At 40.5% G+C, this 27435-nt stretch overlaps 1 protein-coding gene and 1 long non-coding RNA gene across 9 annotated transcripts in view; one reads left to right on the top strand and one right to left on the bottom strand.

The window, feature by feature from the left end:
- The window catches only part of LOC130276428 (uncharacterized), a 35750-nt gene extending 17847 nt beyond the window's left edge, over positions 1-17903 (bottom strand). Inside the window, exons 1-2 of the long non-coding RNA XR_008845111.1 lie at positions 17624-17903; positions 16295-16394 (exon numbers count right to left, since the gene is read on the bottom strand). This is a non-coding gene — a long non-coding RNA (uncharacterized LOC130276428). The remainder of the gene's footprint in view (positions 1-16294; positions 16395-17623) is intronic.
- Positions 1-27435, top strand: part of KCTD15 (potassium channel tetramerization domain containing 15) — a 124756-nt gene that overhangs the window by 72853 nt on the left and 24468 nt on the right. For 2 of the 8 annotated variants that reach the window (XM_056525796.1, XM_056525802.1), the window contains exon 2: positions 20639-20814. In XM_056525796.1, the coding sequence (XP_056381771.1) occupies positions 20639-20814 (176 nt within the window). Of the gene's footprint in view, positions 1-13018; positions 13556-13605; positions 13751-14781; positions 15073-15137; positions 16409-20638; positions 20815-27435 lie in introns of those variants that run through there. The other 6 variants (XM_056525800.1, XM_056525799.1, XM_056525798.1 and 3 more) reach the window with 6 other exon arrangements.

A 27435-nucleotide genomic window follows, 5' to 3' on the forward strand; every position in this document is an offset into this window, starting at 1 on the left:
GTGATTGGCCAGATGGTTCCAGCCAATCACAGCTCTCTGTGAGAAATAGGAATATGTGTATATATACGGCCGTGCAGGGGACCATAGGAGAGCGGCCGCCGCATTCATACATTATACTGGAGGATCGCAGCGGGCGTCAGGAGTGATACCCGCAGTGATCTTCCCTTTACTACAAGTACTACTACTCCCAACATGGAGCACACTCTGCTCCATGCTGGGAGCTGTAGTACCTGTATTAATAGACAGATCGCAGCGGGTGTCAGAAGTTACACTCGCTGCGATATGTCTATTAATGCAGGTACTACAGCTCCCAGCATGGAGCAGAGTGTGCAGAGTGTGCTCCATGTTGGGAGTATTAGTACCTGCAGTAAGGGACAGATTCCAGGGATGTCACTCCTCCTGACACCCACTGCGATCCTCCTGATGTGAATGTCGGGATCAGCTGTTCTCAGGGCTACAGAGCCAGGAGAACAGCTGACGCTGAGCCGTAGGTATATATCGTATATCTACTGCCCAGCAAGAACTTACAGTGAGCCTGCAATGTGTATACAGTATACACATTGCTGGCTCACTTAACCCCTTGCTGAGCTGTGCGCTATGCGCGAGCCCAGCAAGGGAAGAGTTAACTTACACTGCTGGACAGTGTAGGTTAACCCTTTGTGCGGTATACACTTTATACAGCTATCTATAGATAGCTGTATACAGTGTATACAGAAGACGAAGTCCAGCTTACTTCCCTCGAGTCCCGGGCCGGGTTCGTGTAGCTCCGCCCCCTAGTGATGACGTCATTAGGGGGCGGAGCTACAGAAGGGAACAAGGCTAGTTTATCTGAAGCTCTGTTCACATTGTACGTTTTGTATAATGTGAACAGACCCTTCTGGCAGTGTCTACCCAGACAGGGAGACTCCAGCTGTTGCTAAACTACAACTCCCAGCATGCCCAGACAGCCAAAGGCTGTCTGGGCATGCTGGGAGTTGTAGTTTTGCACCAATTGGTGGCTCCCTGTTTGGGTAGACATTGCATCATGGGTGCTCTCCCCAGCGGACAGCGCCAAAAATGTCATAACCAATTTTTTGTGTTTTTTTTTCTTCTCGTTTCAGATCCGTGTATGCAGAGGATTACTGCGGATTCGATGGATTACGGCGGATTATTTATTTTTTCCTTTAATAAAATGGTTAACGAGGGCTGTGGGGGAGTGTTTTTTTAAATAAAATAATTTTTCCAATGTGTTGTGTTTTTTTTTTATTTTTATTGAATTTTCAGGGTTAGTAGCGGAAGCTGTCTTATTGACGGAATCCATTACTAGGCCAGGGCTTAGTGCTAGCCCCAAAAACAGCTAGCGCTAACCCCCAATTATTACCCCGGTACCCACCGCCACAGGGGTGCCGGGAAGAGCCGGTACCAACAGGCCCGGAGCGTCAAAAATGGCGCTCCTGGACCTAGGCGGTAACAGGCTGGCGTTATTTAGGCTGGGGAGGGCCAGTAACAATGGTCCTCACCCACCCTGGTAACGTCAGGCTGTTGCTGTTTGGTTGGTATTGTGCTGAGAATGAAAATACGGGGAACCCTATGCGTTTTTTTTTTTAATTTAAATAAAAAAATAAATAAAAAAAACGCATAGGGTTCCCCGTATTTTCATTCTCAGCCAGATACCAACCAAACAGCAACAGCCTGACGTTACCAGGGTGGGCGAGGACCATTGTTACTGGCCCTCCCCAGCCTAAATAACGCCAGCCTGTTACCGCCTAGGCCCAGGAGCGCCATTTTGACGCTCCGGGCCTGTTGGTACCGGCTCTTCCCGGCACCCCTGTGGCGGTGGGTACCGGGGTAATAATTGGGGGTTAGCGCTAGCTGTTTTTGGGGCTAGCACTAAGCCCTGGCCTAGTAATGGATTCCGTCAATAAGACAGCGTCCACTACTAACCTTGAAAATTCAATTAAAAAAAAAAACACAACACATTGGAAAAATTATTTTATTTAAAAAAACACTCCCCCACAGCCCTCGTTAACCATTTTATTAAAGGAAAAAATAAATAATCCGCCGTAATCCATCGAATCCGCAGTAATCCTCTGCATACACGGATCTGAAAAGAGAAGAAAAAAACACAAAAAATTGGTTATGACATTTTTGGCGCTGTCCGCTGGGGAGAGCACCCATGATGCAATGTCTACCCAAACAGGGAGCCACCAATTGGTGCAAAACTACAACTCCCAGCATGCCCAGACAGCCTTTGGCTGTCTGGGCATGCTGGGAGTTGTAGTTTAGCAACAGCTGGAGTCTCCCTGTCTGGGTGGACACTGCCAGAAGGGTCTGTTCACATTATACAAAACGTACAATGTGAACAGAGCTTCAGATAAACTAGCCTTGTTCCCTTCTGTAGCTCCGCCCCCTAATGACGTCATCACTAGGGGGCGGAGCTACACGAACCCGGCCCGGGACTCGAGGGAAGTAAGCTGGACTTCGTCTTCTGTATACACTGTATACAGCTATCTATAGATAGCTGTATAAAGTGTATACCGCACAAAGGGTTAACCTACACTGTCCAGCAGTGTAAGTTAACTCTTCCCTTGCTGGGCTTGCGCATAGCGCACAGCTCAGCAAGGGGTTAAGTGAGCCAGCAATGTGTATACTGTATACACATGCAAGCTCACTGAAAGTTCTTGCTGGGCAGTAGATATACGATGTATACCTACAGCTCAGCGTCAGCTGTTCTCCTGGCTCTGTAGCCCTGAGAACAGCTGATCCCGACATTCACATCAGGAGGATCGCAGCGGGTGTCAGGAGGAGTGACATCCCTGGGATCTCTCCCTTACTGCAGGTACTAATACTCCCAACATGGAGCACACTCTGCACACTCTGCTCCATGCTGGGAGCTGTAGTACCTGCATTAATAGACATATGGCAGCGAGTGTAACCGCTGCGATCTGTCTATTAATACAGGTACTACAGTTCCCAGCATGGAGCAGAGTGTACTCCATGTTGGGAGTATTAGTACTTGTAGTAAAGGAAAGATCACTGCAGGTATCACTCCTGACGCCCGCTGCGATCCTCCAGTATAATGTATGGATGTGGCGGCCGCTCTCCTATGGTCCCCTGCACGGCAGTATATATACACATATTCCTATTTCTCACAGAGCGCTGTGATTGGCTGGAACCATCTGACCAATCACAGCTCTGCGGGAAATATGAATATGTGTATATATACGTGAGTGCATGGGACCATAGAAGAGCAGCCGGCGCATCTATACATTATACAAGAGGATCGCAAGGGACCCCTGCAATCTGTCAATTAGTACAGGTAACTACTACTCCCATCATGGAAGAGTGTGTTCCTTGCTGGGAGTAGTAGTACTACCTAAAAAATGTTTTTAAAAAAAGTGAAAAACAAGCACACACTACATTTTCATTATTGTCGGCTACATTTTTAGTGCTTTACCCGCTCACATAAATTGATCCCTGTTTAAAAATGAATAAACATTTCATAATAAAAATGATACATTTCATTAGATACAATTTTTTCCATCACCACTGTATCTTTTTTATTATGATTTTTTTATGATACCCTACGAAATTTTTATAAAAAAGGTATCTCCATAATTTTTTAGGATCGCTAAAGTCCAAAAAAAGAATAAAAAGATTTACCAAATGTACCCGAATACCGAATGTATCCGAAAAATCAAACCATCTATATCCTTTTTATTATATTTGTTATCAGAATGAATTCTTCACGTTCGTTTACAGATAACGAATGCATTCGTTATTTACAGCGTTATGGTTGGGAAATAACGAATGTATTCGTTACTTTGCTATTCATATTATCGTGGCTATTCGGGAATATTCAAAATATGTTTTCGTGCATTCGGTTCGGTCCGAATGCACGAAAACGGTAAAATTCGTTAATTTAGGCATTCGTGCCGAACCGAATTGCACATGTCTATATCATAGCACTAGTGTTGTGTATACATACAGATATACAGATCCTCAAGATTTAAAGACTGTTTGTGTGGAAGTATGGGCCAAAATCACACCGTAGCAATACATGTGACTAGTTTCTCAGTACAGGATTAATCTTGAAGTTGTCATTACTAACAAAGGATTTTGTATTACATAAATATCAGCGAGCGTGTTAAATACTTTTTCCCAGTGTCATTTCACATTTTTGAGCCTATTTGTTTTGGTTTCTTTGTATGTACAGTTATTTGGGTGGTTACCAACATCTGGTGAAATTTTGTGTCAATAGCATCTTTGGAAATATATTTAAAGGGGTACTCCGGTGAAAACTTTTTTTCTTTTAAATCAACTGGTGGCAGAAAGTTAAACATATTTGCAAATTACTTCTCTTAAAAAATCTTAATCCTTCCTGTACTTATTAGCTGCTGAATACTACAGAGGAAATTCTTTTCTTTTTGGAATGCTCTCTGATGACATCACAAGCACAGTTCTCTCTGCTGATGTTATTATAATAATAATAACGCTTTATTTATTGTTGTCCTTAGTGGGATTTGAACCCAAGTCCCCAGCACTGCAAGGCAGCAGTGCTAACCACTCAGCCACCATGCTGCCTTTAGCATACATCTGCTATGCATCTGCTATGCATGGTTGCTAAAATGGACTGAGATCACTGTGCTCGTGATGTCATCAGTGTTCCAAAAAGAAAGGAATTTCCTCTGTAGCATTCAGCAGCTAATAAGTACTGGAAGGATTAAGATTTTTTAATAGAAGTAACGGTAATTTACAAATATGTTTAACTTTCTGCCACCAGTTGATTTAAAAGAAAAAAGGTTTTCACCAGAGTACCCCTTTAATGAGAAAAAAGGTGACGTGTTCAATACTTATTTCACCCACTGTATACAGTGTCTTGCTTGGGCCATGAAACAAAATGACCACTAGGTGGCAGAAAATACATTGTCTCCAATTAATATTGCTTATAAATATATAATTTAGGTACTAACAGATATTATAATCTTATGTATTATTAGGTAAAAGGTCAACTTTACTTTGGTCATAAATTAGCTTTGAAAATCATTCAGAACAGAAGTAATATGGGCTGGAAACAGTTGTTAGACTCCTTCGCCAACGTAACAGGACACAGTACATTCATTTTTAATAAGAACTTGCAGAGGATTTTTTTGTGTACAACAATACAAAGCAACAATGAAAATGCATTCAAAGGTGACCACAGTCTTAAAGGGGTACTCCCCTGGAAACATTTTTTTTTTTTTTTTTTTATCAACTGGTGCCAGAAAGTTAAACAGATTTGTAAATTACTTCTATTACTTCCAGTACTTATCAGCTGACATATGCTCCACAGGAAGTTCTTTTCTTTTTAAATTTCCTTTATGTCTTACCATAGTGCTCTCTGCTGACACATGTGTCCATTTTAGGAATTGTCCGGAGCAGGAGAAGTTTGCTTTGGGCATTTGCTCCTACTCTGCATAGTTCCTAAAATGGACATAGGTGTTAGCAGAACGCACTATGGTCAGACAGAAAAGAAATTCAAAAAGGAAAGAACTTCCTCTGGAACATACAGCAGCTGATAAGTACTGGAAGGGTTAAGATTTTTGAAATTGAAGTAATTTATATTGTTTAACTTTCTGGCACCAGTTGATAAAAAAAAATAATAATTCAGTGGAGTACCCCTTTAAACCACTTGCAAATGCCTGTTGACTTTAAATGTCCAGGTGGTCAGCGATTAAAGGGATGGTTAGGCTCTCCAGAGAAAAGACAGTACAGGCAATCATGGGATTGCCAGGTGCCACATAGCTGTAGGAGCTGCTGGATCTTAGGAAACGCAGATCTACTCTGTGGTGATTGTCAGAGAACTGTATTCCACCAGTTACTGGGGCTAATAAACCAGCTCCATTTTACAGAGCAAATCATCATTATATAAAAAATGTATTAAGAAAACGCCTCCCAAAAGTATTTTATGACTTAATGGAGCATATTTAAATTTAAAAAAAAATCATATGTAAAAAATGAATTAAAATAAAGCAAAATGAAATAAATTTAACAAAAACCAACAAAAGGAAAAAAGGATTTTAGGGGCATTTTGTGCTATTATAAATAAAAAATTATTTAACAAAACATTACTGTATAAAATAAAGCCTGATGTATAATAGAGAAAATGGCAAATAAAAAATTAGTATACCCGAACAAGAAATAAATTTATAGCTAAAAAAAAATAAATTGTTGGTTAGGAAGGGGGTAACAAATCCAGTCTGGAAGCACTAAATTAGAAAAAAAAAACTTTAACTATTCCACTCTATAGTTCAGAATTGCCTCATAGGTTATGTGAAATGGGTTTTCTCATACACAAAGCATCTAGCTCCTCAGTGGGTTTTAGAAACCCCAAATTGGTTTTAAAGGGCTACTCCACCCCTAGACATCTTATCCCCTAGACATATTATCCCATATCCAAAGGATAGGGGATAAGATGTCAGATCGCGGGGTCCCGCCGCTGGGGACGCCCGGGATCTACCATGCAGCACCCACCTTAAGCGGCTTCCGGAACCGCTGGAGGTCCTCAGGCTGAGTCCATCTCGACCACGAGGACGGAGCATAGTGACATCACGGCTCCGCCCCCGTGTGAAGTCACGCTCCGCCCCCTCAATGCAAGTCTATTGGAGGGGCGTGACAGCTGTCACACCCCCTCCCATAGGCTTGAGGGGGCGGAGCATGATGTCACACAGGGGCGGAGCCATGATGTCACTATGCTCTGTCCCCATGATCGCCAGTAATCAGACCCGGAGCGAACACGCTCCGGGGACTGATTCTAATGGGGTACGGCGTGGAAGATCATGGGGGTCCCCAGCGGCGGGAACCCAGCGATCAGGCATCTTATCCCCTATCCTTTGGATAGGGGATAAGATGTCTAAGCGCCGGATTACCCCTTTAAATCCCCCTGGCATGACACAGTAGAGAAATTAAACAATTGCTTTCAGGCCTCTTCTATTTACTGTTTTACATTAGAATATTCTTTTTTCTGGAGCAAGCAGGTTTCTGAAAATGTGAAGGGGCTCTCTGGGGTTATAACACTGATGGCCTATCTCAAAGAATAGGTCATCAATGTTTGATCGGTGGAAGCAGTCCTGTATCTTCAACTTTTTTAAACAGGGCTCAGGCCTAGGGCAGCATTTTAACTTGGAGTGATGGCTGGGGAAAGTAGTACTTATACTAGTGATACTCTGACAGCCTCGACCTATGCATTACTGCCAGCTCCGCAACATCCAGTGAGGAGGATAACATTGGCAGACAGCATAAGCATCAGTTAACATTGGCTGGATGATGCTAACAGAGACAATCCTCAGAGAAAGAAGTAGAATTATTATTTTATTTGTTTAGAGGGTTTTTTTTTTTAATACTTTGCTCTTGTACCCATCATTCCTTATGGGGAAAGAGGGAGAACAGGGTCATAATAGATAAAACATTTGAAATGATACAAAATGGTACACAAAAGAACAAAATATACAAACAGGCAATCCATATTTAATGCCCAAAATGGAAAAGGTGGGGTTTACAGGGAAAGGGGTCGGTTTTAAACAGGCAAAGGTGTGGTCATGATAAGAAAGAACAGGCACATTTAGATTACAGGGGTACATTCATTTTGTCAAGGCTAGGGCAGCAGAAAACCTAAACATCCTCTGAAAGAAATACTGCATACTGTAGGACCAGATCCCTTGGTCCCACATCTTTCAAAGACACTTTTCACTTAAATTAGTTTGCAAGTGGGTGCTAGTAGAATCATAGCAGGTTCATTTCTTTTTGAGCCGTTGTCCTCCAAGTCCTTGTTGTGGTTCTCTTCCCTGGCAATCTCCTAAATTAAGCTGTTCACAAATTTTACCTAAATCTTACTGCTAGGAATAGGCATAAAGTAAACTTTCATATAGATATTTGCAAATTTCCTGTAAGGGTGATCATACGGTTCATGTTTAGATCAGGTTGGGTTCAGGTTTTTTATTCTGTTTTTGAAGACAACACCAGATATGGATCATAAAGGAAAGAAAGTATAAAGGACTATGCAACATCTTTAGTTTTTGATCCATTCCTGATTTTAGCTTCAAAGCTGCATGAAAAAAATCAGATCTTACCCAATATATGTACAGGTAGCTGAAAAGTTGCTTTTGTTTTTATTGATTAGTTTCTTTCTCATAATTGTTTCTGAAACACATTAGGTCTGTCACCTAGCTGTCTCAGATTTCTGAACACCACTCAGAAGCCTGGGAGAGCTAGGTAGCAATACCCTGGGGAACTACATTTGATACAAATCTATTTAATAAATAACAATACAGAATTTGAAATGAATTCTACTGAACAATACTGATACATTGCATTATAGGAAATGCAGGGTCTGAAAGTACAGACTGAATGTATATCACAAAGGGATTTTAGGGCAAAATGATCTTTAATAAAGTCTCCCCTACTGTTACTAACCCCACCCCCCTCATTTTCAATCAGAAGTATCTTCCTATTATTTATGCACGTAGACTCATACACACAGGGACTGTCTAGTGACTGGTTAACCCACCTTTACGTGCACTACCCTATTAATAAAGATAGCTGACCTCTTTTTTTAGTTTTGTCTCATGCCCATTCCTTATAGGCTGTGAGCTCCGGTGAGCAGGGTACTCCACTAACTCCACTTGATTTGATAATAAGTGTATATTTCTATAATGTCTGATTATTATCTGTATATAATATCAGAATTGTAAAATGCTGTGGAATATGTTGGCGCTAATTAAATAATATCAATAACAATTATTATTATTTAAAGTGTACCTGTCATCAACAAAAACTTTTTATGAACGTAGATAATACCATTATATGTATATTTGTAATATACATTGGTTAAAAAAATTGTATATTTTTGTCCCTTCAGCTATTGCCTTTGTGTCTCTATGAGGAGTCCAAATACAGGAAGTGAGGGTGGATAAGCAGGGCTCTGTGCACTGAGGACAAGCAGGGCTCTGTATACTGAGGACAAGCAGGGCTCTGTGCAGTGAGGGCAAGCAGGGCTCTGTGCACTGAGGACAAGCAGGGCTCTGTATACTGAGGACAAGCAGGGCTCTGTGCACTGAGGACAAGCTGGGCTCTGTGCACTGAGGACAAGCAGAGTTCTGTACACTGAAGACAAACAGGGTTCTGTGCACTGAGGACAAGCAGGGATCTGTACACTGAAGACAAACAGGGTTCTGTGCACTGAGGACAAGCCGGGCTCTGTGCACTGAAGACAAACAGGGTTCTGTGCACTGAGGACAAGCAGGGCTCTGTACACTGAGGACAAGCAGGGCGCTGTACACTGAGGACAAGCAGGGTTTTGTACACTGAGGACAAGCAGGGATCTGTGCACTGAGGACAAGCAGGGCTCTGTACACTGAGGACAAGCAGGGTTTTGTACACTGAGGACAAGCAGGGCTCTGTACACTGAGGACAAGCAGGGCTGTGTACACTGAGGACAAGCAGGGCTCTGTACACTGAGGACAAGCAGGGCTCTGTGCACTGAGGACATGCAGGGCTCTGTACACTGAGGAAAAGCAGGGCTCTGTGTACTGAGGACAATCAGGGCTCTGTACACTGAGGACAAGCAGGGCTCTGTGCACTGAGGACAAGCAGGGCTCTGTGCAGTGCGGACATACATGGCTCTGTGCAGTGAGGACAAGCAGGGCTCTGTGCACTGAGGACAAGCAGGGCTCTGTGCACTGAGGACAAGCAGGGCCCTGTGCAGTGAGGACATACATGGCTCTGTGCACTGAGGACAATCAGGGCTCTGTGCAGTGAGGACATACATGGCTCTGTGCAGTGAGGCTCTGTGACATGCTCCCAGCTCACACAAGTGGATGATTGACATGCCAGGAGCCTGCACAAAGCCCTACTTGTCCTGTCCTTACTTCCTGTATTTGTACTCTTCACAGGCAATAGCTGCAGGGACAGCACTTTTTCACCCGTAAATATACACATTTTGTAACCAATGTATATTACAAATATGCATATAATGGTATTATCTACATTATATCAAAAGTTTATGTTGACGAAAGGTACACTTTAATAATTTGCAGTCCTATTGCTACAACCACTATCTCCAGTATACTGATGCATTACAATAAACCCTTTATCTCAGTATATAAATAATTTTATGCAACAGTTACCAGTGAATAGTAAGTTACCAGTCTCAGATTTCCACAAGTCGCAATCACACAATACTTAGAATTTTCTTCACACCCTCCAGAGCTCAAACGGAATATGTAATGAAGATTTCAGCTACAATGTCAGCGTGCAGGTGTTACAATGAACTTAGCCTGCACACAATGACACTATATACTAATAAATACAGACATCCCTGACCAACGCCTTCCAGTCTCCGGGGGAATCACCTGTATGTTCTACCTGATCTACCTGTCCCATGTAGTAAATGCACCTGAAAACAACATGACGGCGTGTGGGATGCTAATCATTAAGATGACCTACTTCTCATTTTCCTTTTCATTTTCAAAAGCCGCGTTAAAAATCCATAAATTAAGGAAATTAACTGATGGAGCCCCTGGCATCTTTGTAAGCTATTTAAATCTTTAAATTTACAACATCTTCTGCATATATCAAGTAATTGAACTAACTGCGGGGATGTAACTTTAATGAGAAAATTTCCCTTTTCTGCTGGAGTTCGTACTCCAAAAACAAAAAAAAAAGGGCCCCAGGAAGAAAAAGTTGTTTATTCCTGCCAAGGGGATAGAAAGAACTGTATGAAGTTTCTTTGTAGCTTTGTGATATGCCAGAACAAAAGGCATATGGAATATTAAATTCATTATACTAATCCCAGCACCCAGTTATTTCAAACAAAAGTGACAACTGGGATGTTGTCTCCGGCTAACCTTAAAACAAAAGCACTTGACCTTTCAGAGAGGGGTGAACGCAGACTGGTTGCAATTGCAGCATTATGACACTAGTTGGTGCTGGCGATCAAGAAATTTAGGAATGAGATGTTCATAGTATTATGAGGTTACCACTGCTACAAACTCAGAAAGTGAAAACTATACATATCAAAGCCACATCCCCAGATGTGCAACAGAGATTAGTGATGTAAGTGGCGTAGAATGCAACCACTCCTCGCTATGAAATCCCTAAAAGCAGAGGCTGAGTCGCAGGACGGTGGGAGGCTAAACCCCCCTGGATCTGGAGAATTTTTATTCCCTGCTTACCAAAATGTCCCAGCCAGCATGGCAATTGCCTCCATGCAAAATCATATTGATAAATGGATATAAAATATAACTCAATGACTGACAGCTGGGCTTTATAGAGATACTAAATCTAAAGTCAATGTCTGTTTGTTGTAAAGCTGTTCTGTTGTTCCCTGTTATCAGCCATTTCGGCTCAGTAGACGCTGACTGTAGTGTTCTTCAATGGGAGGAACGGACAGGAAATCCCCGCCAAAATTGCTGCCCCATAGTTTTCTCTGGCACGTCTCCAGCTCTTACATTCATTTTATTATTTTTATATACATATATATATATATATATATATATATATATATATAAATATATATATATATATATGAAACACCTCACTTTGTGTTTCTATTATGATCTATAGAGTGATCCTTTAAAAGATGTTCCGCAGCATCAGTTTTTCTAGTTTCCGTTGAAGATGTTCATATCATAAAGCGTGTTAGGGTGAAAATGATTTAGTGCTGTAACCACTGATGCTTGTGTTCCCAAACTGACACTAAGACACTTGACAAAAGTTTTGGTGTTTATTGAAACTTATTTTTATTTTTTTTGCTATGTCTTGTCAAAAGAACAGAGGCTACAAAGCCTGTCAAAGATGCCAGGGATAGAGGATGGGGGGATGTGAAGTATCTGCATGGGAGATCTTCATAGCAGACATCTCCAGCTAGCCGTGCTCTATAATTGAAATGGCGCGTTTAGCCAGGGGCTAGTACAGAGGGTGCATTTTGCAATAGCACAAAGCCTGTCCATAGACGTCATTTGGTATTAATGGCCTGGAGGAAGTCTAATGCCAACCATTAGCAGAAGAGAGGCTGAAAAGAGAACTTGGGGAGGGGGGAGTATGTGTGAGGAGGGGGAATAGCTTAGGGAGGGAAGGGAAAAGGGTAATTTGGGGGGATCTGAAAAGTAAATATAGTACCTTAAAATAAGGCGGAGGGATTGAGGTTAACAAATAAAGTCACATGAGAAAGTGGAAGAATAACTAAAGCCCTTGGGGGGGGTTAAGGTAAGCATTTAAGGTGATCTGTAAAAAGTCCAGACAAAGTGGACTTTTTTTTTTTTTTTTTTGGGGGGGGGGGGGGGGTGATGCAAACTACTGAAAAAGGCATAGATTATGGATGGGTATAACATGCTTCAATATGTATTGATTATCAGAATGGTTATCTTATAACAACATACCTGGTCAGATATTCGGCTACATTCTCAATAAGGTTTATAATGTAAAATTGCATTGATGGGGGTTAAATATCTGCATTGCTTTACAGCCGGTTGGTGCTAAACACTGGGATCACATCATTTACAATTAGATAATGAAACATATGAAAAACATGTGATCCATTTCCCTGGATACTATGGTCATATACATGGCCGCCAGTTATCAGCCTCATTGTTATTTCATGGCCACTGATGTAATGACTCTTCCAATACACAATACACACATAATTATGATATATATATATATATATATATATATATATATATATATATGTGTGTGTGTGTCATTGGCATAGTATATATATATATATATATATATATATATATATATCAAACATGTATTAATGTTTTGTTACCTTATGTGACTAATAAAGCATTACTATACTGAGTGAAAAATGCCCGCCGAATGACAAAGAGCGCAAAAAATAATTTCAATCACATGTAATTGTGCAGCAAGAGAATTTTTTAGGGTTAAGGTAAAAAGAGAGAGCAAGAGAGCACTAAACCCCCCTCCCCCTAAAAAACCATTAAGTTTTGCAGCAAGTTCTAGTGTAGCTGTAGCAATTGTAACACACAAAGTCATAGGATGTGAGAAACGTGCCCTGTGTTACTTATTTGGGAACTGAAAATTTATGCCTCGCTGAAAGTGCCCGGGGAAAAATTACATCAGACGAAATGACAATGATTAAATTCAGCTTTTTCTCTCCCTCTCTCTGCCTGTGCCTTGTCTGCTGCTGCTGGATCTGAAGCCCTGGCAGGAGCCCCGTGATCTCTGTACACACACCGTTATCCCACAGCTGGCACCGGAGGGGGGCACCTCTCAGAGAAGGCAGGAAAGGGGGGGGCAGAGCTGGGCCACTTCATTGGAGCTGATCCTTGCCCTGGAGGCGTTTGGAAGCCCAGAGCTAGGAGTGAGCAGCGCAATCTCTCTCCTCCTCTCCATTCTCCTGCAGCTCAGGATCCTTCCTCTCTAGTCTCCAGGCTGCACAAGGGCTTTGGGGGGCTTGTGAAACCAGAGACCAAGGGGTGCCCAGGAGACAGAGGGGGGCACTGTTCCGGGGAGAGCACAAGGCACTCAGGGAAGAAGAGGAGGAGGAGGAGGAAAAGATCTGGCCGGGATCAAGGTAAGAGAGGAGGAAGGGCTTGCTGAAAAAGTGACTTGGAAGCGCAGGGGCACAGGAGCACCCCGAATCCCGCAGCAGGCTCCCCAGCAACATGTGCAGGGTCTTTGAGCCTTGTAGGATGGATGAGGAGTATATTGCTGCTGCTGCTGCTGCTGCTAAAAGGCATTGTACTTGCATGATCGTGATATGGAGGTGGTATGGCAGCAGAATAAGGGGAGGGGGAGACCCCTAATCATAGCTGGGGGCTCATGTGTCTATAGCAGGGTTTCCCAACCAGGGTGCCTCCAGCTGTTGCAAAACTACAACTCCTAGCATACCTAAATAGCCGAAGGCTATCCAGGCATGCTGGGAGTTGTAGTTTTGCAACAGCTGGAGGCACCCTGATTGAGAAACATTGGTCTATATCATGGTGTCTTGTGCATGCATTTCTCCTGCATTGCTTTTAGTAGTAGTCAGTCTGTGTGAGTGTGATGCCTGCAGTAAGTACTATTAGCTTTCATCTATTGCTTGTTATGCATTGTTTTCAATTGTATTGGATTTGTGGGGCAAGGGTGGGTTAAAGGCTTCCTAAGAGGCTTGAGAAACTCTGGGGGTGCAGATGCACAGGACAGTAGGGGTGTATAAGGGGATAGGTGCATTGAGTGGTCCAGGTTTTTCTGTTGAGAAACACAAGGGGGACAAGTGGAGCTGCGAGTTTCCATCTACTTCCTCCTGTCCAAAAGTTTCATGCAAAGACTTGTGGCACTGGGTGTCCTGCTATTGGGGGAGGTCAGGGGCTGAAGTAGGTACTTGAATAGTTATAATGTCTGGATGGAATTACAGATAGATAGATCGATTAGGTCAGTGTTTTCCAACCAGGGTGCCCCCAGCTGTTGCAAAACTACAACTCCCAGCATGCCCGGACAGCCGAAGGCTGTCCGGGCATGCTGGGAGTTGTAGTTTTGAAACAGCTGGAGGTACCTTGGTTGGAAAACACTGGATTAGATAGACAGAAAGATAGTAATAATATATTAAATATATATGCAATTTTATATAGTCACATGTAAGGCTCTTACTCAGATGAGACAAATTCACCAGGATGTATTCATTATTTCAAATCTGTACAGACTGTAACCAAAATAATATCTGGTAATTTCTGTAAAGTTAGTGATGGTATCAAGCAACACATGTCAGAGGGATTGAAAAAGAAAAAAGGGTTGGAAACTTTTGTCTTCACTTTTAAGCAGATCTCAGAAGGTTTTGTTGATTTTAAACAGTCTGTCTGATAGGTGTTTATGTAGCTTAAAAATGAGATGACAGGGGTCTTATTAGTCCATGTCATACTTTAAAAAGTTGCCTAGGGGACAATTGCTGATAAACATAATTGTACAGTATTACTATTAGCATCACTCCTGTGGACCCAGCAACCTTCTCTAGCAGTGTAAGGTCAACCCCAACCCTTCTCTGAAAAGACTGGACAAATTATCATTGGTCCACAACAAACAGATCATCACTACAGACACAAAGATCACATTCAGGTTTGCAGAATCAATCACTATGGCTGGCCTAAAAGTTGCATCATGGCCCCTAACCACTCAGTTTATGTCACTCAGGTTGTCAGAGCCCACTCAAGGCACTGTAAGGGGTTAAGTTTCTTTAGAAAATATTTTGCATTGTTGTTATTAATATCTAGCCAATATGTATCTCTCCTAACTTGTTATGTTCCACAATGCCCGTTTATCCCCATTATACATTTGTATTAATATGCTGTGGGTATTTCTGGAACCTTTCACCCCCAGCCAGTGTCTCTGTATGGTTTGCACAGACTGTAGCAGTATGAGTTACCAGGGCCTGCAGCCATGTGCAGAGGTGGGAACAAACTTCATACGCCCAGTAATACTTCTTAGACTTTTGAAGTGGGATCTAAATGCATCATCCATTTGTGTGTGTAGTAAATGAGGAATATTCCTGTAGGCTTTTGTGCTATAAAGACAACACCCTGGAATATTCTTTCCATTTCTCTCCTCTTTCAACATTCCTTGCTGTAGGGCTTGTGCCCCAGGCACCAAGCCTTGAATAGAGCTCTCTCTCTCTCCCTCTAATAAAAAAAAAAAAGAATAAAAAATTCCTTCTGTTTACCTTTTATGGGTAAAATAACAGCTTAAGCAAAGAGGCAACTTCATGGAGAAACGATTTCTTGAAATCTTCTCAAGCTGCAGCGACATAGCAAGTTTAATCACCCCTAGAGAGCGAAACAACTGTGTGCACAATGGGACACAGAGTCATTTTGTGTGTAAATGAGCGTGCTATGGCTTCACTTTACATGGGCAAATAGCTTTTACAAGCAACATTTGTGCAGCTACCTCCACAAAGACAGGGGGAAGATAATCTGGCTTTTCATAGAACTCAATGTTCTGGAGGAGGGAAAAACAAGACCCAGAAAAAAAAAACCCTAAACATTATTCGAAGACCTGGTTGTATTGGTTTTGCCCCCAGCTAGTTCAGCCGTCACCCAATTTGTGCTTAAGACCACCCTCCTTTTAATACAATTAAAGTAGCTGGTTCCTAATGCAATTGTGTTTAACCCACTCTGAGCCAAGGAGGTGGGGGCCCTTGACTCCCAGGGGCAAGTAAGGAAGCATCTGTGTTTGGCTCCATGACATGGTTTATGAATAGGTGGGAGATTCTTTTCATCAGTCCTGGCAGATATCCCTGTTGTATGAGCATCAGATAGGACAGTCCACTCAAAGGCACAACTACCTGCAGTTCTAGGTAGAAACAGTGATCCTTGCAGCCATCCCCTGATTCTTTATCCAAAGGGTCTACAAGATGCATGGAATGCCCAATTCCGCATTGTCTTCTGGAAGAGGAAAAGTGGGTAACATTATACCATTATTGAACATTTATTTGTAATTATTCTTTAATAGTTTGCTAATTTAATGTAAATCCATATGGGGGATAGTCTGCTACTCAGTAATGCTCTACTTTAGTACATATCTTGGATATTGCACTAAATCTTATGAGTCAAACTTTCTCTAGAGATGAATAGTAAGTGCCTATAGGAGAACAGCCTACAGGTATTGTGGCAGATGACTACATTCTCATTCATTGTAAATGGCCTTATACATTTCTAATCGAGGCTGGTGAATTATTCAGGTAAATGACCTTTCACGAGTACATGAGCAACATGTTATATTGTACAGAGTCTATTTGGTTTAATGTACAGTACACTGTTGCAGTTAGTGTGTCTGTCAGTCATTTTATATGTAGATTATTGTTGATCTATATGTTTTTATTGACTATTAACAGCATATTGTTCTTTTAATGGGTCACAAAAGGTCAGTATGATATATAAGGAATGTAAAGGTGGTCCTGAAAACAAATACTAACATTTGTTCTTGTATGGCTAGAACAAGGTGGCTCATAAATAAGTGATATACACTCAGATGTAGCAGAGAAGACTTTGTCATTTGGCAGAGTTTACAGTGATATTGTGTAATCTAAAGTTCATGGCACGGCAGGGAAAACTACAGCATTACTTTAACTCAGGAAAGTTATCCCAATGGAAAAAATCTTTGTATACTCAGTAAATAAATGTCTGTGTTACCACAATACTGTATCTAATCTTACATTACATTGTATAAAATGTGAGACTAGAAAGCCCTACAGCTGCTCCTATTGTGTCTGATCTATGTATTTTCTTTCACATAATACACTTCATATTGATCCTATTACTATGTGTAATGTATTATATAAGTGACTAGGAATCACACTCATATTACATCCACTTTGGAATATAGAATGTTTTATTTTGTATTAATCAAGATGCCGCACGATATACCACATAGTTTCATTTGACCTTTTAAACAGTAGGTGAAATAGAGAGGAGTTTATAAATAGGCACACATGTCCCCATATCACAAGGTTTTATCTTTTTTTCTACAGGAAGATATAGTGCATCATCTGTATTCAGTGAATAATCACAGTGCACTGTTAGCTCTGCTATATCAGGATTTCAGATGATGGTTATGTGTGAAAAAAATAACCCTTAAACTGATTATATAGATGTAGGGTAAAGAAGTCACTTACTTTAACATGTGTCCTTTCAAGAGTAGTTGTTACCTGTAATAGATACAACATTGAAAATTGTAAATTCTAAATGGTGTATTAGCATGTCACATATCACAGTTTTTATGAGATATTTGTAAACATGGTGACAAAATGCAGCAGTCTTTGTGAAAAACTGTTGCAAAAAAGCACCTTTGTGAATATGTTAGGGATTCAACACGCTAAGGCTAAGTTTCCACTTGTTTTTTGGAATACTGCTACTGCAGTTTTTGAGCCAAAGTCAGAAGTGGATCCATAAGGGAGGAGAAGTGTAAGTCCTTCCTTTATATGTCCTATTCCTTTTGAATACACTTCTGTCTTTGGCTCAAAATCTGCAGTGGCAGGTTTCCAAAAACTGCCAGAAAAAAATCCAAGTGGAAACTTAGCCTTAGAGTCATTTATAAAAACTGCAGCCAATATTCAAAGTAAGAGGGATGCACCAAATGACTATAATCATATAAAATGTGGTCCCATTTTCTCCCTCTAAACTTCCTCAACAGTTTGCCATTTGTGGCCATGATAGAAAGGTGCACGTGCATCTCCTCTGCTAGTGTGTTCTCTCCAGAATTCCTTTGGCCAGCTATTGATAGTTCTGACATGCATTAGAAAGACTGATATTGTAAGATGCGTACAACATATATTTCTATTAAGCACTAAAAAACTATAGCGAGTTTAGGTGGAAATGTCTGCACACCTGTCCTACCTGCTGTCACAGTTCTTTCATTGCTTTCCTTACCAATGCTGCTCTTTCTCCATGTATTACTCAATGAAAGGTCTGGGGGAAATTCTATTCAACCTTTTCCATAACTATTGTGCAGTTTAGATCAAATATTCACAAAAACACATAGCTGCCAAAACAAGGATTGTTAGGACTGTGCCCATTGTCTAGGGATGTATGGATTTTGGCTTGGTCTACATAATGTGTATTAGTCAGTGTTTGGAACTCCTTTTGGGTTTTGTTTTGGTCAGTATTTTAACCAAAACCATTAAAGTGTGTAAAACATAGAAAAATGAGCAAATCTTTGCACTATAGTTTTTCTCGGTGAGCTCCACCGCTTGTTTTTTTTTTTTTGTTTTTTTTTTTAAATCCTGACCAATATGAGTTCCAGATACTAAGCAAATTGTTATAGGTGAACCCAGCCTCAAATTTGGACCCAATGAGGTTCTAAGTTGGTTAGACAGTAGAAAGATGATAATAGCATTCTATTGTTGGTACAGATGTAGCAGAGCCCATCTTAGTGTAAAAGCACACTACAGAGTTTATAGAAAAATGTAGCAGAGGCCAGTTTAGTGTAAAAGCACACTACAGAGTTTATAGAAAAATGCAGCAGAGCCCAGTTTATTATAAAAGCACACTACAGAGTTTATAGAAAAATGTAGCAGAGCCCAGTTAAGTGTAAAAGCACACTACAGAGTTTATAGAAAAATGTAGCAGAGCCCAGTTAAGTGTAAAAGCACACTACAGAGTTTATAGAAAAATGTAGCAGAGGCCAGTTTATTATAAAAGCACACTACAGAGTTTATAGAAAAATGTAGCAGAGCCCAGTTAAGTGTAAAAGCACACTACAGAGTTTATAGAAAAATGTAGCAGAGCCCAGTTAAGTGTAAAAGCACACTACAGAGTTTATAGAAAAATGTAGCAGAGCCCAGTTTAGTGTAAAAGCACACTACAGAGTTTATAGAAAAATGTAGCAGAGGCCAGTTTATTATAAAAGCACACTACAGAGTTTATAGAAAAATGTAGCAGAGCCCAGTTAAGTGTAAAAGCACACTACAGAGTTTATAGAAAAATGTAGCAGAGCCCAGTTTAACTGTCATTATATCTGCACTGATGTATAGATTATTGATAGAATGGAAATATTTAAGCAAGTGAATATATCTTAATATACCAATCTCTTTTCATTGGTCACAATAAGAAAAATGCTATGAAAGAAAGGTAAAAGGTAGCCCTGGGCACAAAAGCTTCCATTCATGCTTATTGTTGCAGTCTTAAATATGAAAGCTACATCAATATATTTCTCAGGTGTTATATACCCTCAGACACATCATTGCTCTGTTTTTCACATAGCACACCTCATCATGATACCATACTGTGTTATCCGAGAGTTTCTATTGGTCTCCAGTTAAAACTACTCATCTACATATAAGAATCTGTAAAGAAACAAACCCAGCACTGCTACATCTTTATATTGTAAAAGGTAGAAGATGGCATTAGGACCCTGTCTCTGAAAGGGTTAGCCGCCTTGTAGTATATACAGGTCATGGATAACTTTAGTTTAGTGTCTTGTACTTTAAATCAAGCAGCTGGTAACAATTTACATTTTTATGCATACATCAAAGGACTGGAGTCTTGGGTATTCTTAGCATTAACCTCTGCCAATTGGCGCTGGCAGGTAGATTCATCAAACATTCTTAATACTTTCCTCCAACTTTTCTCCACCAAATTGAAATGTCATATTTAGCTTGGTGTTGTTTTCATGTTGCACCCAGGTACAGTAGGTAAAGGCTGCAAGATGTTACAGTAGGTGAATGGATTTGAAATGTACCTCAGTGTATCAAATAAATGCCTCGGGTACCGAGGAAGTCACTAATTTAGAGGTGTCTTGTTATTGAGACACACTTGCAAAAAACCCCTGAATCTCAATTCACAAATTGGTTCTCCGTTTGTCAGGGGATATTTCACATCTAACACATAAGCCCACGACCTCTAATTAGAATTTTGCAGTTTGTTTTGTGCCCCTTGAGGCTGACACCTTGGAAAGGAAAAAGGAGGAGGAAAAAAATGTTCCTGATTCCTTATTGCTAATAAGCATATTCCACCTACCCTCTGGTACTTAAAAAAGCCATGCAAATCCATTTAATTGCGGCAGGGCTTGTAATTTGTACGCTGGATGTATGATCAGGCAGATGCAGCAATGATCTGATTAGATTTGTGATCTAAAACATTATACTCATTGTACTGAAGGAGGAATCTTTTTTTTTTTTTTTGCCATCAAGGAGGAAAGCAGCATGTCCCGTCTGTCTCTCACCCGTTCCCCGGTCTCTCCCTTGGCTTCACAAGGAATACCTCTCCCAGCACAGCTCACCAAATCCAACGCACCTGTGCATATCGATGTAGGGGGACACATGTACACAAGCAGCCTGGCCACCCTAACCAAGTACCCCGACTCAAGGTAAGGACACATCTTCATTTGCATGTGTAAATTTATGATAATATTCCATTGTGTCAAGATCAGACTGTTCTCCTAATATCACTCTTTGTCCTCCTTTGACTCCCAGACAGTGGAGTATGTCATGGGCTCGCTCTAAACCCACTACCATGGGATTCCAAAACACAATGAAAGGTTTTTTGGAGGTTGGATATTTCTGCGCCATAGATGAAAAAATAAATTTTGTCTGCAATTATTCTAAAGACTTTAAAAACTCATATAGCAGAGCTGAGTTTGTGATTTCTCAGAATTCACTGTGCTATCTCTGATGTCTCATGTGTTATCAGTTCTATTCTATATGACTGAAGGTAAAGTTGCATTATTTTGCGCTTGAATTCAGTGAGTTATCACAGTGGGCAAGCAATGCTCTACTACATCTATATATATATATATATATATATATATATATATATATATATATATATATATATATATTGTAAACACACTTTTTAGTGTCCTGTATTCACATCAGAAAACCCTGGGCCTCACCTAATGTACTCGCATCTGTCCCAGTTTGGTGCACAATGGTGGTAAGACCTCTCCACTTCGTAGTACCAGATAATTTGCTGAGTACATAACAGTCTCCAAGCTTATACATTTTAAGGAATAAAAATAAGAAAAGAATAAAATAAAGATATTTCTTGTTGGGTAAAATTTCAGACTCCAAATTTTGGGATCTTATTGATTTTCAGGCAGGTAAAAAGATTAACAGGGACTTTTGAGCAAAATTTATATGTAAGTCTATAGTACATATGAATACGGCTTTGTTATGTCATTTTGCAGCACAGTCATTCCCACTTGCCGATTTTAATATCCATTTTCAATTGGGAAAAGGGGCTGAAACATCTGAAGTCAGCAGCTAAAAATATCTATGTACATGTATGTGTCTAGAAGTTCTGAAACGTGATATGAAGCAGTGATCATTGGTGAAGGGGGGGGGGGGGGGGTTTCTGGACTTATATGTCATCCTATTGAAGAATACTACAGTCAGTCTCTCCCCTTCCGACTGGGTGATAACATGAAACAATAGATTCATTCACTTGCACATAAAATTTACGTTTAGTATCCCTGCTGGTAATCCTACCTAATAATAGTTCCTTGGCGGATCCCCAAAACTTTCTACTTACTAGCCCTGCCCCCCTCCCCTGAGCCACAGCTGTATGACCATACACAGGCCTTTTTCATTAGCCCTGTGTTTCAAATTAGTTTTCTAATTAGCAGTGTTCACATTACGCGGTGGAGACAGGAGGGTGACTTTGCTGTGTTTTCCGGTTATGTCTGACACGCCCGTATACAAACTTATTAAGAAACAGCCCAGCCAAGTTACTCACTGATTGTAATTGACTTCTTTGAATAATATTCTTTCTAGTTAAAGTTTAACTATTTCTTTCCATTAAGCAAGGTCACACTTAGAAGCAGATTTTTTTTTTTTTTTTACCTTGGGATCCTGAAAAACAAAAAAAAATTAGGGAAAATCTGCAGCAGCCCTGGAAGAGATGGCGGTTCAGTGTATGCGACATACTTTCTGCATGGTAATTAGGAACATAACTTTACTGCCAGATGTTTGGCAAGACTAGCAGACATTACAGCCCCTTATACTGAGTTGTGAGAATTGCACTGTCCGGGCTACAGCATACCTCTTAATTTGCAACTATAAGAAAGCTGTATAGCAGAAGTCTACAACCTTTGGCTGTCCCGCTCTTGCCTGCAGCTCTCAGGGCCTGCTGGGATTTGCAGTTTTTTAACAGCTGGACAGCCACAGGTTGGCGGGCACTGCTTTATATTCCATAGCTTTGGTAAAATACCACTTTTTTAATTTTACTGAGAAAAAGGTAAAAGAAACTTGTGTCTTGGTTAGCAAACACTGGAGGCAGATAAATAACATAAACTAAGTGGATTTACAATTTTTCTGACTCTAAATCTTGTCTGTGCATTACTCAAGCTTGGGTGTTTTTCTGACTTTTTCCCCTGTGATCTTTATATGGGGGAAAATGCCAAAACACAAAGTACTACACTAAGGAAGTTTAACAGTTAGTAGCTTAAGGCTAGGGACAGACACAACTTTTGTATGTTGTTCTTTTGGACAGAAAAAAAAGCCCCCCTCATTTTTCCGAACAAAAGTGTGTATTAGTTTTGGCGTTTTTTATTTTGGCATTTTATTCCCTGTGTTTTTTATTATACATCATGTGATTCTTTCATCATGAATACTATTGAAAAATTTGGTTTAAAACTTAAAAAAAAAAAACTACATCTATACATACATAATTTTTTAGAAGTCTAAGGAAGGAAAAACACCAAGATTACATGAAAAAATCATACCCCCAACATAGAATGATTTTGAAAAACTGCCAGTGAGCTTAAAAACGTCACAAAAGGGTGAAAAAAAACCTGAAATGTGGGTATGACGTCTAATTTTTCCCTATCGAGTCCCAGCTAACATCCGGGCTTAGTTTCTTGGAAAAAAAACACGCCATGCAGTGAGTATTGCCTAATAATTACAAGGATTCTCCAGAGGGCCAAGCCATATTTAGTTATCAAAAATTAGCAAGGGGGTCAAAGGTAGGGGTACAAATGTTTACATTTTACTTTTGGTTATCCAGGAATATTCTTGTCTGATCTCACATTGGACATGAGAGATGAGGCTGAGGAGAGATGAGGCTGTGAACTTAGTTGTATAGTTGCCAAAGCAAGGTAACTGTACAACACCCTGGCAGTTTTGTGTACAAGTACTATTGCATGATATTTACAGGGCATTGACAATCATGCCTCCCAACATGCAGTTGCATCTCTACATGCCTTATGTCAGATCGGGGGCAAGAATGCCTTAAAGGATACTGATGTTATAGGGGTACTCCAGTGAAAAAAATTTGCATATCAACTGGCTCCAGAAAGTTAAACAGATTTGTAAATTACTTCTATAAAAAAAAAAATCTAATCCTTCCAGTACTTATCAGCTGCTGAAATTAAGTTGTTCTTTTGTCTGACAACAGTGCTCTCTGCTGACACCTTTGTCTGTCTCAGGAACTGTCCAGAGCAGGAGAGGTTTGCTATTGGGATTTGCTCCTGATCTTGACAGTTCCTGAGGCAGACAGAGAGGTCAGCAGAGAGCATTGTAGTCAGACAGAAAATACATTTAAAAAGAAAAGAAGTTCCTGTGGAGCATAGAGAAGCTGATAAGTATTGGAAGGATTAAGATTTTTAAATAGAAGTAATATGCAAATCTGTTAAACATGCTGGCACCAGTAGATAAAAAAAAAAAAATAATGTTTTTCTCCGGAGTACCCCTTTAAGGCTGTTGTATCACAAACCAACCTATTCTAATTACCTGATAACTATGGTTCCAGCCTAACGCCTAATTGTAGTATAACATTAGAAAGTTGATCAGATAATGGGTAAAACAGAGAGATCTGCCATAACATCACATTGTAAGCAACTGATGTATTTGGCTCATACAGGTGGTACCAGGCAGGGGACTCACCACTATGATGTCCAAATGTCCTAACTGAAACCATAGAAAGGGGTGTCATGCTGGACTCATATATTTATATGCTTCTTCTGATTAAACATGCAGTGTTTGAAGGAGCTGTGTTACACTCCTTAAAATTACAACCAAACTGTCTCCAACAGTAGCTATTTTATGTCCCCAATATGGCCCCAAAGGAGTGTTTTCCCAGGTCAGTATATACATCAGTAGGGAAGTACACGTGTATCACTACATGGCTAGGTAGATTTGCCATTCAGGAGGCAGTAATGGTGGCCATATTGGTTGTCATCCAGTTTACCCAGAAATGGATATACAATAATTCACAAACAGGAATTTTACCAGCCAGAAGGAAGAGGATGACTCAGGAACTTCAGTCGACCAGTGATTGGTAGGATTAATGTTTTGCAAGAATTGCAGTGTTTACAAATCACTACGGAGCGTTCTGTGCAAGGTAACAATTGCGCTATCATAAGGGAGAGGCAGAAACCAGGCTCATATGTAAACTGACAGTCACCTGTAATTACAGATACAGAGCTCATACCTGACCTATATTTAACAAGATATCGAGCCTTATGACTCCTCACTGGGTGGTTTAATGATCCTGTTTAGAAGGAACAACTAGGATATTTTTATTGTAGAAGATGCTTTAGTTAAAACTCAATTTTAATAGTAAATGAGCATCAGTAGAACAAAAAGCCAATCTTCCTTGATAGCCATGTTATAGGAGCAGGAGATGTATACCTGTGGGACTTGGAAGACTTTTCCATTAAGACATAAGGGAAGGCTAAGTGGAAACCCTGTAAGACCTGTGATGGCAGACATATTGGTTGTCATCCAGATTCCCCAAACCAGGTGTAATTAAGGAACTGAATTGAAGGTTTAAAGCGGTTATCCAACACAAGGTGACTTTAGAACTTACCAGCCAGACAGTAATGGACATGCTTAAGAAGGATCCATGCTTGTCTTGGGGCTAAATGACTGTGTTGTAAGCCCATTATAACGCTGCTGCTTTCTTTTTGTGAAATGGCTATTTCCTGATTGAGTGTCCTCCCTCCAACTACAAGTCCCAGGATCACTTGTTTGTAAGTGTGAGGTCACTATTCTCCCTCCCACACATCAGCAATTCCACCCATTGCATAGTTTTCCTCCCTTCCATGTGTGCTGTGCTTACACATGGAAGGGAGGAATGATTTCCCTCCCACCCAGCGGTCGATCCACCAATTGAGGCACTGTCATCCTCCCTTTCACACCTAACTAGTGATGTAATGTCTCAGGCTGCACTGCCACCTGGGAAAAGCCTGAGACAACATTCATTTTGTATGCTGCTAAAAATGAACATCGGGGCAAAGATCATATAAGAATTGTGAAACCAGTCATCAAACAGAGGTACAGAAACTAAATGATGAACTACACTAAATTTACAGCCCATGTAGCACAGTCAAATAAAAAAAAAAAAATCCCGGAATACCCCTTTAATAACTTAACAGAAGAGGACGAGCCAAGTAATAGACATTTTACACAGTTTCCACTTAAGCAGCTCTGAAATATGCTCAAAATAGGGCAAGAATTTCTGAGACAACCCCCACCCATTGGGAGAGCAGGAATCCCCAAATCCCTTTCAGCAAGCCAAGGGGACAAGAGGTGGCCACATATCCAGGCTTCTCTCTCTATGCGAGTTATAGACACTCTGTAGACCTCCCTTCCAATCTATCAGACATATTCAGTGGATGTTTCTTTCATGTCTGAGGTGCTAATAGCACTTCAACTATTCTGATAACACAACGAATAAAGTGCTAATGGGATTAGTGGCCCTTTAAAATGATCTCCTTTTATCCTCTACCCTACAAAAGGTGTTATATATATTTTATTATAAACCTAAGTCCTGTTTTATGAAACTTTGCAACCACCGACATCCTCTAGCCTTTAAAATCTTGTCTCCTGCACAAAGTCCTTCAGGCATTCCTTATCCTAAGAGGTAATTATTCCTCCCCCGGACTCTCTTGCTTGCTTCCTTGTTGAGTTAAATATTAATTTTAGGAAGATATATATTAGAAAAAGTATGAAAAATTAGATTGCTGCTGTACACCTCGGGTCTGATGACCCAGTCAGTGTATCTGTGCAAAAGGCAAGGGCCTTAAGAGATCTGTGAAAACTCCAACCTTCTCTGTTGAACATCGCCTTCTGTATTTTGTTTCATGTGAATACCCTCAATAGCATGCAAACCCCGGAGAGCATCGTGAGATTAAAAAGTATATTTAGGAATGGTGCCTTAATTTTAGTGTACATAAAGTCATGGCCATAAATGTTGGCACCCCTTAAAATATTCAAGAAACTGAAGTATTTCTCACAGAACAAGATTTCAGTAACATGTTTTGCTATACACGTTTATTCCCTTTGTGTGTATTTGAAATAAACCAAAAAAGGGAGGGAAAAAAGCAAACTAGACATAATGTCACAACAAACTCCAAAAATGGGCTGGACAAAATTATTGGCACCCTTTCAAAATTGTGGAAAAATAAGAGTGTTTCAAGCATGTGATGCTCCTTTAAACTTACCTGGGGCAAGTAACAGGTGTGGGCAATATAAAAATAACACCTGACAGCAGATAAAAAGGCGAGAAGTTCACTTAGTCTTTGCATTGTGTGTCTGTGTGTGCCACACTAAGGATGGACAACAGAAAGAGGAGAAGAGAACTGTCTGAGGACTTGAGAACCAAAATTGTGGAAAAATATCAACAATCTCAAGGCTACAAGTCCATCTCCAGAAATCTAGATTTGCCTTTGTCCACAGTGCGCAACATTATCAAGAAGTTTGCAACCCATGCCACTGTAGCTAATCTCCCTGGGCGTGGACATAAGAGAAAAATTGATGAAAGATGTCAACGCAGGATAGTCCAGATGTTGGATAAGCAGCCCCAAACAAGTTCCAAAGATATTCAAGCTGTCCTGCAGGCTCAGGGGGCATCAGTGTCAGAGCGAACTATCCGTCGACATTTAAATGAAATGAAACGCTATGGCAGGAGACCCAGGAGGACCCCACTGCTGACACAGAGACATAAAAAAGCAAGACTACATTTTGCCAAATTGAACTTGAGTAAGACA

This window comes from Hyla sarda, chromosome 6, assembly GCF_029499605.1.
Source record: "Hyla sarda isolate aHylSar1 chromosome 6, aHylSar1.hap1, whole genome shotgun sequence".
Lineage (NCBI taxonomy): Eukaryota > Metazoa > Chordata > Amphibia > Anura > Hylidae > Hyla > Hyla sarda.